Source organism: Grammomys surdaster, unplaced genomic scaffold (assembly GCF_004785775.1).
Source record: "Grammomys surdaster isolate TR1022 unplaced genomic scaffold, NIH_TR_1.0 149, whole genome shotgun sequence".
Classification (NCBI taxonomy): Eukaryota; Metazoa; Chordata; class Mammalia; order Rodentia; family Muridae; genus Grammomys; species Grammomys surdaster.
Window position 1 is genome coordinate 379,630 of NW_021604607.1, and position 11,733 is coordinate 391,362.

The 11,733-nt window shown below is 39.2% G+C and overlaps 1 protein-coding gene across 1 annotated transcript in view; it reads right to left on the reverse strand.

The window, feature by feature from the left end:
• Positions 1–4,584: 4,584 nt before the first annotated feature.
• The window catches only part of Calm2 (calmodulin 2), a 13,606-nt gene continuing 6,457 nt past the window's right edge, over positions 4,585–11,733 (reverse strand). Inside the window, exons 3-6 of the mRNA XM_028765087.1 lie at positions 6,921–7,064; positions 6,738–6,844; positions 6,117–6,252; positions 4,585–5,224 (exon numbers count right to left, since the gene is read on the reverse strand). Coding sequence (XP_028620920.1) covers positions 5,196–5,224; positions 6,117–6,252; positions 6,738–6,844; positions 6,921–7,064 — 416 coding nt within the window. The 3' untranslated portion in view covers positions 4,585–5,195. The remainder of the gene's footprint in view (positions 5,225–6,116; positions 6,253–6,737; positions 6,845–6,920; positions 7,065–11,733) is intronic.

Sequence of the window (11,733 nt, forward strand, 5' to 3'; positions counted from 1 at the left end):
TTCCTTCCTTCCTTCCTTCCTTCCTTCCTTCCTTCCTTCCTTCCTTCCTTTCTTCTTTCTGACTTATTTACTTTATGTATAAGTGCTCTATCTGCATGTATGCCTGCAGGCCAGAAGAGAGCATCAGGTTCCATTACAGATGGCTGTGAGCCAACATGTGCTTGCTGAGGATTGAACCCAGGACCTCTAGAAGAGCAGCCAGTGCTCTTACTGCCGAGCTATCTCTCCAGAGTTTTAAAACCCTCAATTCCCATCTGCAGTGTACCTACTGTACACTACACTTTAGGTCCTCAAGGCAGCGCTGCAAAGCAGGCATTCATTGGTTTCACCTGTAGAATGAGGACAGCTTCCTTAGACAGTGACATCATCACATCACACACGGGAAGCCCAAAAATTCAAATCCAGCTCTGGTCAGCTCCAAAACATCACTGTCCTCAACAGCATGAGGTTTCAGTTTCTCACCAACTTTCAAGAGTGCGTAGACTCCATTGTTTCTTCCCTCACTTTTCCCTAAAACCATCCAATTCCAGAGGAAAGACTTCAGTGCTAGGAGCACTGGCTGCTTTTCCAGAGGACCAGGGTTAGGTTCCCAACACCCACATGGTGGCTCAGAACAATCCTGTGATTCCAATTCCAGGAGATCCAATGTCCTCTGCCCTGCAGGCACAAGGCACACACAGGTGGAACATACATACCACAGGTAAAACACTTATATACATAAACTGAAAATATTCTCAGGGCCAGGAGAGCTGGGGGTGGGGGTGGAGGGAACCTCCCTGGGACTGCTAAGCCTGATGATCTTGAATTTGATAACCCTGAGACCCACATGCTATGAGCAGAGAACTGACTCTCAAGTTGCCTTTAAAGTTGCTTGGATACACATGCACACACATACAGCATAACATAAACTAAAATCAGAACACACGAGGAACTTATATAAGAGCAGTTGTATCTTGGTATCAATTTACCTTAACTTAGTGGGGCCTTTCAAAAATTGATGTTCACAGCTGGAGGGACTGCTTAGTGGTTAAGAACACTGGGTGCTCTTCCAGAGGACCTGGGTTCAATTCCCAGCACTCACATGGTGGCCTACAACTTTTTGTAAATCAGTTCTGGGTAATGTGGTGCCCTCTTCTAGCCTCCCAGGGTACCAGACATACACAGTATACAGACATGTATACAGACACAGAATACAGACATGGAGGCAAAACACAAACTTTTTAAAATTGATGTTCTTGAAACATCTTGTGATTTTATTAAAACACAAATGGAGCCAGGCGGTGGTGGCGCACGCCTTTAATCTCAGCACTTGGGAGGCAGAGACAGGCGGATTTCTGAGTTCGAGGCCAGCCTGGTCTACAGAGTGAGTTCCAGAACAGCCAGAACTACACAGAGAAACCCTGTCTCAAAAAGAAAAAAAAAAAAAAAAAGAAAAAATTAAAAAAAAAAAAACAAAAAAAAAACACAAATGGATTCCAATCCCAGGACAGAAACTAAGAAAACCTTACCCAGTTTTAAGATTTGTTTTTCTGTCTGTCTGGTCTCCCCTTCCACTGACTTTCTAACATCTAGCTCAGCAGGCTCATGAGGCAAGCACATTTCCTTGATGAGCAGCAGGCCAGCCTCAGATCCTTGGTAGGTCCTTCACTTCATCTAATTTATCCACAGTGCTGGCGTTTCTCTCTCCAGTCTCCTGCACCCCAGGCCTCCAGTTCTCCAAGTGCCATGGTTCATTCACTACCAGACTTGGCTTCTCAATTTACAACTTTTCAAAAGTCCTGGAAATCGAGTTTAAAATGGATGGAAGTTAAATGGTTAAGATGAAAATAAACACTAAGTTCTCAAATACAACAGGTTAATCAAGTCCACCTGTGCTGCATTTCACTTTCTTATTTTGTAAAACTGGCTCAGCAGACTAGGGACTGAGACCCTAGAGACTACAGACTATGAAGAAGGTATAGAGAAGTCCAGAAACCTACACAAGGTGTGCAAGTGAAAAGAAAGCAACCAGATGGGAAAAAAAAAATAGTTTACCTCAAAAATAGAAACATATAGGTCAATGATTTCAAGGACTTTTACCCATAAAACAAATTGAACACAGCTAAGGAAACATCGCTGGGACTGGGACAAAGCTCATTTACTAGAATTACTGTCTAGCACACACATAGCCATGAAGATCCTTCCAGTGTCACATAGCCTGGGCACAGGGTGGCATCCTAGTGCTTGGGAGTGGGAGTAGGGAGGGGTTTGGGAGAGAAAGGAGAATGAGAACTTCAAGGTGAAGTTCAAAGAGTGAAACAGGCCTGGGATATGTGAGGTAGTCTGAAAGAAAAGAAAAAACTAAACAAAGCCCACCACTAACATTGTATATAGGATCAAGATTTCCTTTCTGGTTAACAGTAGTTTGAGATAGTAGTACTACTACAAGATGTTTAGTGCCCAATACCTGTTACCCACCAGACCTCCTCTTTTTCTAAAATTTCTTGGGAAATTTAACTTCCCAAGGATAATCTTCAACTCTCAAGGCTGAAGAGTTTGACTCTAAGTTTATGCTAAACACCTCTTTGAAAGTACCTTCAAAAACTGCCATTCACTGAAATTAAGAATCTCAAATTGAAAAATTACCACTATAAATGGTTAAACACATTATCCTACACAGTAGTGATTTCCCAAACTTGAGGCAACTGAGAGCACTTGCTGCTCTTACACATGACCAAGGTTTGGTTCCCAACACCCACATGGCAGTTCCAGAGGACCTGACCTCTCCTCCTAACCTCCCTCCACAGGTACTGAACTCATGGGATGCATGGACACTCACATCTTCCTTTACAAATGTGCTTTAACTGACAGAATCATCTCAGAGGAAACATGCTACAGATAGCATTAAAGGATTAATCACTACCATAGTCCTGCTAAACAAATACTAGTAACACAGTAGAGACTTGGAGGTGTTTTTAAATCCTAGTCCATTAAAAAATATAGCACAAGTAGGCTAGGGATGTAGCTCAATGGCCTTGATTCCTAGCACTAGGACAAGAAAGCAATGCCAGGGATGGAGGCACACACTACTAATTCTAGCTCTGAGGAGGCAAAGGCAAGATTGAGACCAGCTATACACACTCTAACTTCATTCTTGGTTATCTGCATCTTAGTATTAATTTATTTGAACTTCCAGACTTTTAACTGGAAAAGTATTTATATTAATAGTCCTGCTCTCACTTTACAAGGGCACCTGGCTTAACATGGCAATGCTTTAGCCAAAAGGCCAGAGACTATTAAAAAGAATCACTATCTCACTGGACATTTTAGAAAGATTCATTAAAAACAGTGATGGCATCTTACAGGTAAATTAGAGCTTGGACAGCAGACCTGAAGATCATTTACAGTGGTGTCAACAATGCCTGTAACAAATGTGAAATCCATTTAATACCTCAGAGAGAATGTTTATGATCCTTTAAAATGCTAACACCACTCAATGGCAGGACCTCCCCAATGGCCATCTATCTATTTCTACAAAGTTTTCACTTGAGGATACGATGAGCAGAGTTGGCAGTGTCTAACTCCCCTCCCTTCCTCTATACAGCAGCAAGGCTGTAGCCTACTGAATAACGATCTGCCCTGCCTTCCAAGACAACTCTAAATCTTGTGGGCCACAATAAGCAGGTAACAACCACACTCACCCTTTCAACCCTGGTTCTGGTTTGCTATGGAATTAGGTATTTAAACAACAGAAAAGAAAAACTTTGATAACCATGCCTTGAACCTAAATTACAAAGAAAGCAATGGCAGAAACAAGCAAAAGCTACAATACAGCTTACGTCACCTGCTCCTCTAACCCTAAACTTTATGGTAAAGCATATTACAAGAGACAAGCAGGGACAGCTAAAATTTCTCTCTAGTTAAACTAAGAGCATACTGATAAACTAAGAAATAAAGGTAAAATATAGTATCCTCCTTCTAGCTACTGACAAAGTTGCAACTGCTTTAAGAGGTAGGAAGCAAGGCTGAAGAGTTAGTTGGTTCAGCAGTACTTGTATTTACAGACAGCCCAGGTTGGGTTCGCAGCATCCATGCAGTGGTCCACAGTTCTTGGAGTCTGGTCCCCTCTTCTGAGGGCAGAAGGCACACATGTGGTATACATACAGGCCAAACACTCATACCAATCAACCTAAAATCTTTAAATAATAAAAGGTAAACATTAAATATGTATCATATCCCAATTTCTTACAAAAGGTTCATTTATAAAGGGTCTTCTTTTTCTTCTTCTTGGAGACAGGGTCTCACTGTGAAGTCCAGTCTGGCTTACTATGTAGACCAGGTGGTCAGGCTAACCCTTAAACTCAAGAGACCTGCCTCCCAAGTGGTGGGATTAAAGGTGTGTGTGTTTGTGTGTGCGCGCGCGCACATACCATGCCCATCCATAAAAAGGGCTTTTAATCTTTGTAAGAGTCAAGCAGGCAGGATTTTCCTATAAGATTTGATCTCAAAAACAACTGAATCACACCATGGACAAAGCAATTCCACATGCTGTCTCTAAAAATCAGACACCAATAGTTATTAAATCACTCAGATTCAGAGCAACAATTGGGTAAATTGTAATTTTTTTATTGGAAAACAAATATACAACTTGGAATGGATTTGAGGCAAATTGTGCCATAAGCAGATTTTCTTTAAGTGGCTAAACAAAGTTTAAAAAGCAAGTAACAACAAAAGAAAATGTTTCTGGTACAATACCAGCAGTACAAAAAATAGTGTCCGAGTACCTGGATGAAACACCCGTTTTGCAGTAGTGCAACTTTTAAGTACATATTGTTGACTGTCCTCAGTCCACGCAGAGTTACAACTCCACACTTCAACAACAACATGCTGACAGTTCCTAAAAGCTACTTTAAAAAGGCCTAACCCAGATGTTCCCTCATTTGACCAACTCCATCTAAGTTTAGATGTGCAGAAGGGCTTAGGTAGATCCAGAGTCAGCCACGTGCAACATGGTACTTGATCAATTTTCTAAAATCAGATTTAAGGACAATGACAGTAAGATAAGGGAAGAAAACATGGAGGAATGAAGTCCTAATTACTATACATGCATATTTTTTTGACAGAAGGGGGGAAACCTTATACAGATAAGTTACAAACAAAGAAAAGGCAAATAAACAATTTTGTACAAGAAATTTAACACATTCTGTACAGTGTCTTCACTTTGCTGTCATCATTTGTACAAACTCTGAAAAAAAAAAAAAACAGAAACGTAAGTCATCAACAAAGGACAAGCCAGCATAACTACACACTGCACCTCTGTTCCTTCCTACAATCACCACAGCAACAGGGAAGCCAGTTAATGGACAAAGTTGGATCTTTATAGATCACTATTAATTCAGATCATTAAACATGAGGCAATTAATATTGGGGCTGTGGTATACAGCACACTGGTAGAACACCTGCCTAGCGTAGGTAAGACCTAAAGTTCGACCCCCAACAACAGGATGAGAGAGCACTCTTGGCTTAGTTTTACACTTGAATTTTCTATCTGCTAGATCAAAAGTCAGTATTGTAACCTCAGTGCAACAACTGTTTGACTTTTATAAGGCTAACCTTTATGCTGCTTACAACTGTTATGAAAAATACAAGTGAAAAAGTGAAAGGTGGAAAGACTGATCCCTGAAGTCCTTTCCATTTCTAAAAGCCTCACTTCCTGCAAGTGGGCAGCCATCCAAGTTTCAGGTAACCAAGATACTTTTTTAAATTCAAACCGTTTCAGATTGGAGTCAGAAAGAAAAACAGAACCTAGTCACACAGTCTTTTAATTTCATCTTAGGGAATTCACAGTAAAATTTCAAACTTTCCAAAATACCCCACCACCTTCTACAAAAACTGTACAGTTCCACTCAAATGTTAATACACAATGTCAATTTTCTAGGTGCAGGCTTAAAACTGACAGTCAAAGTTCTTAGGTAGTCATGTAGTCTTGTTGGCAGACATTTTAAATGACATAAATTTAGAACTATTTTAGCATCCAAATTACGGGAGGTAAATAATACTGATTTTCAGCTATGAAACACCCTGGTAACTTTATCCTAGCAATCAGCGTGTGGGGTGAGGCAGCACTTGTGACTTACCTTCGTAGTTTACCTGACCGTCCCCATCAATGTCTGCTTCCCTGATCATTTCATCAACCTCTTCATCTGTTAACTTCTCTCCGAGGTTTGTCATCACGTGGCGAAGCTCTGCTGCACTAATATAGCCATTGCCATCCTACAAAAGAGTAGGAGGGTGATGTTTGAGTAGTATTTGAATTCCAACATTAATGAACGATTTCATGTTAGAAAAGTGGACTTTAGAAATTTCCTATCCAAAAAAAAAAGAAAAGAAATTTCCTATCCAGTGGAGGCAGAGGCAGGTGGTTCTCTGTGAGTCTGCAGCAGCCTGGTCTCACAGGGAGCTCCAGGGCAGTCGGGGCTACACAAAGAAACTGTTTTTGGGTGCATGTGGAGGTGATTTTTTTTTCCGCACATAAAGTGAAGAGAATCCACACTAGTTGATCTGTAAATGTCATAAGTAGGATGCCCCACATTCAAGCCACTATTCCCTGGTTCCAAAGGCATAAACCGTATGTATTCTTTTTCAGTAAGCCTTGAAATCCCAAGTTTACATTGAGTTCTTAAGAGAAGCCCGGTAGGTATCCAGGTAGGTCCCTATTAGCTTCATTCCATTCTCAGCACATGCAGCCTGAGCTTTACCTTATCAAACACACGGAATGCTTCTCTAATTTCTTCTTCACTGTCTGTGTCTTTCATTTTTCTTGCCATCATTGTCAGAAATTCAGGGAAGTCAATTGTGCCATTACCTGAAAATAGCTTGTGTAAACATACAATGCAAACGCCTCTGTGACAACCCTCCCAGGTCCAAATTAAAACACATACCATCCGCATCTACTTCATTGATCATGTCCTGCAGCTCAGCCTCTGTGGGATTCTGCCCCAGAGACCTCATCACTGTCCCCAGCTCCTTTGTTGTTATTGTCCCATCCCCGTCCTTGTCAAATAGTGAGAAAGCTTCTTTGAACTCTGCCAGAGAGACAGAAAGTCCAAGCATACAGGTTAACAATATCACTCTATGGCATAAAATGTACTAACTCTTCAAGAAAACAAAAACAGCATTTCAAATGGAATTCTGATTCCTAATAAATTAGGTGGGAATACCTTGTGATAATTTGTCAAAATCTTTGGCCAATCAAGCCACTGTGTGTTCATAATGAGCTACCAGGGAGTTTAAAACTCTCAGGAAAATCCAATATACAGACAGATGTTTAGAGGTACCTTCAAAGGTTAAAGCTATGTCTAAAATCAACAAAATACTAAATCAAAGCAAAGACTTCAGAAAAAAAATTAAATGGGCTAGTTTTCTAACAGCAAAAAAGAGATTATCCATCAAATACTGATATTAATAATGAGTCAAACTATCAATGTCCACTTAGATCTAAGGTTATGGAGAACAAAGACAATTTTGAGTAGAAAACTTTAAGCTTTAAATCTTTTTTATAGCCGGGCAATGGTGGCACACGCCTTTAATCCCAGCACTTGGGAGGCAGAGGCAGGCAGATTTCTGAGTTCGAGGTCAGCCTGGTCTACAGAGTGAGTTCCAGGACAACCAGGCTTACACAGAGAACCACCCCCACCCCCCAAAAAAAAACCCACCTTTATTATAAAGTGAAATATAATATTTTTATTATATTTCATAAGACTTTAAGATCTTATGAAACTGTGATCATGTTCCTTCTAATTTGAACTGATATCAGAAAATGTGTTGATGAAATTTCCTCTTCAGGACAGAAATTAACTCTGGTACTAAGCCATGGCTTAGATAACAAAGCAATAACAAGGTCAAACCAATAGATAACAAGTATGGTATTTTTCTAAACAGATTAGTCTATCGGCAAACAAAAAAGCAGTTCCAAAGTTCATGAGCTGCTAAGCTCTGCCATGTGAACTGCATCTGACCCATCTATCTAAAGACTTTGTCCACTGACATAAAAGTATGTTAATGAGATACAATTTCAAATAATTTTCTTTTTAAATTGGAGAGCACCACTACTTTTATACATTTCTCTGTATCAACCCACTACTGATATTACCTATAAAGCCAAATTCACCAGCTGAAAACTTTCAGCTCAACTTGACTAATCCATACGAGAAGTCAAAATTCTTAACTCTCTTCGCCTCCAAGAACACTGTGATTTCCTTCCCACCTTACATTGACATGACTCTGGTTTTCGTATGTTTTATAGTCAAATGTTACCAGTTTTATCCTTTTAATCTCTGGTCATTTTGTCTATGCCCACTCACAGCAAAAACCTGCATTTCCTCACTTTTCTGACTGTCCAATAAAACAGACTCCCCTTGACTGACCTCAAGGCAAGATATGTAATAAATGCAGTAAATTATATAATCCTCAGCAACTCCGGGGACTAAGCAAAATCCAGGAAAGCCACTTTATTTATTTTTTTATGTATATGGGTACACTGTAGCTAACTCTTCAGACACACCAGAAGAGGACATCAGATCCCATTACAGATGGTTGTGAGCCACCATGTGGTTTCTGGGAATTGAACTCAGAACTTCTAGAAGAACAGTCAGTGTTTTTTACCGCTGAGCCATCTCTCCAGCCCAGAAAGCCACTTTAACTAGTCCCCTGAAGTCTATAAAAAAGCTGTACTAAATGACACTGATTCTTTTTTTTTTCTACTTCTGCAACCAGTATTTTGGTTCAAAGCTCCCCTCTTTTGCTTCTACTATTGAAACTGCTTCCTGATTTGAGGTCATTTGTGAAAATTATCCACACAATTACCAGATCCTATTACCTTTTTGGAACACTATGTTACTTTATACAGCATAAAACACCTGGTTAGCTTTTTATGTGGATTCTGCTGCACTGACTCATTTCTGGTTACTCAATACACTCTCTCCACATATGCACAGCTTTAGTCCATTTAAAGATCTATTTCCTGAGGAACTCATCTATTATCCATTTGAAGCTTAATTAGGAATTAGCTGCAATAATTGAATAACTTATCCTAAATTTCAAAGATTAAAAGTATCCATGGGCCATGTCACAGTGATGTACAACTGTAATTCCAGAACTGGGGAGGCTGGGGCAGGAGGATCAAGAACTAGAGGCCAGCCTGGGTCTTGTCTCCAAACAAAAACCAGATTATTCATGCTATACCTGCTAATTTATATACAAAACAAAGGAAATAATGACATTATCAAAGGCCAAATTTATATTCTTATACTAAACGCTCTTTAATCTTTTTTTGGAATTTTAGAGACAGGGCTTCTGTGTAGCCCTGGCTGTCCTGGAACTCCCTCTGTAGACCAGGCTGGCCTGGAACTCACAGAGATCCTAAGTCTGCCTCCTGATTGAAGGTATGGGCCACTACCACAGGCAAGACTATATTCTTATGCTACAGAGTCAGAGCTATGATACATCTCAAAACATACACTTTGTATCTATCTGCCTTTACAGTTCATTTGCTCTTCAAAACCAGCACAGTATATACTTACGCACAGGAGCACTTTATTGTAAGCATTAATTCCCATTAATAATATCAGAAATACAAAATCAGGAGCTAAAAATTAAATATGCAGTAAAAATACTGAACATCACAGCTATCTTGTAGGTAAAGGGCCCGCTCCAAATTGTTCTAGTAAGACCAAGACTGAAACTTTTAGAAGTCAGAATTGCTCTTTTATTTGTTCAGCAATGAGACTACTTATCGCAGCAAAGGGAAAGGTGAGTGCCCGAGGGCACAGCAAGCCTTTTGTATTTTGTAGTCAGGGTAACCACTGCTATCAATTGAATAAGGTTAATGTTTTAATCAAATCTGAACCTTGAAAGTACTTTTTAAAAGTACTTTAAGTACTTTTTACTACCAGTCTTTCAAATGTGAAACAATAACTAAAGTGCAGGTAGAGTTGTAACAACATAGCTAGTTACTGATGTCATGCTAGAATGAGGTATTCTTTAGGGAAAAAAATCATAAAACAAATTTTAATAAATTGTATCACCAGAACAAGTACTGTTTTATTTCTAGACTAAGTTATTGTTAGAATTTCTAACCAAACCTATAGTAGTAATTATTACAGTATGAGAATAAAAATAGCTTCAACTGTTCCATAATGTTGCATTTTATATCCCTAGATGGTCAACATTTTTTTCTGGAAGGACAAGGAGATTTTAGACTCTAGAATATCACTGACCACCAGCTCTAAAGAAAAAAACAAAAAACAAGAACTGTGCCTTTAAGGCAGATTTTGAACTTTAGGAGCAGGGCCTTGGAGAGGACAGAACACTATGCTAATCAGGTACTATGCAGTACTCTGTAGTTATCCATTCAGAAAATATTTACTTAGTACATAATGCATAGTAGGCACTGGGCTTTAAATCTGTACTAGAGAAAACGGTAAAACAGATAAAGAACTGATCTCCAGCCCCATTTCCTTTTATAAAGCCAACTTTAGAAGCTATCTAGCTTTGGAGTTTAGGCTGATCTCAAATTTGTGAGCCTTTCGCTTCAGTCCCCAAAAGTGTTGGGATTATAGGCATATATATGTCAACTCCAGCCAGAATTTATCTTGAAAAGACAACTTTCTGGTAACTACAAGTCATTGAAGACTTCATCTATTTCACTGACTAGGTATAGAAAGCTTTCTAAAAGAACCAAAAATATAATAGAAACCTTATATTAAGACATTTTCTATCCTGAAATGTCTGTTGTGAGCAAGAGGGACCAATATTTGACCAGAAATATTGAGAAACAAAGAGCAGATACATGAGACAGTCAAAAGTTTTAGAAAGGAAATATTAGCCCAACCTAGTCTCCCAAAGAGAGGGAAAAACATGAAAATAGCTGAGGAAAAAAAAGGAATTCTTGGTAATTTAATGGTGTAACTAAAGTTGGAGTTGTTTAGCATATGGATGACTGAATAACATAAAAGTATAACTCAATAAAAAATTCAAAGCTCTACCTTATTATTACTGCAATATACACAAGATATTATCTTACCAACCTGCAAAATGAAATACTAGATTTAAATCAAATTAAGCAGTTTAAAAAAACAAAACATCCTGTTTAAATTTGGTCCTTAATTCAGTGGCCTTTTACTTTATATAGTCATCAAATAATATTTGAGGACTAGTGATTTCTAACACCTTCCTGGTTTCTGTAGGTTTGTAGGAATGGTAGATTTTAAATGGGTGATATAGTTGAGCTTTAAAATGCTCAAGCAAATGCTCAGGTAGTACAGCATGCTAGAGCATTCAGGAGGGAGAGGAGAAGGTACAAGGATCATAAATTGCAAACCAGCTTGTCCTTCATAGGATGCTCAAGACCAACCTGAGCTAGACAGTTAAACTGTCTCAAAAATTCACATGATAGAGCTATAAGTCAGTAACACAGCATTTGACTGGTATGCATAAGGCCCCTCAGTACAATCTCCAACACAAGAGGGGAAAAAACAAACTAGACCATTTGGACACTTATCAAATGCCTCAGAATCACTCAGAAAACAAAGTTAAATTGCTGATAGAAGTCACAGTGGTGATGCCCATAATCCCTGCACTCAGGAGAAAGGATTAGTTCAAGGCTAGTCAGTACTTTATAGCAGGACCTTGTATTCAGAAACAGAAAAGAGAGAGAGAGAGAGAGAGAGAGAGAGAGAGAGAGAGAGAGAGAGA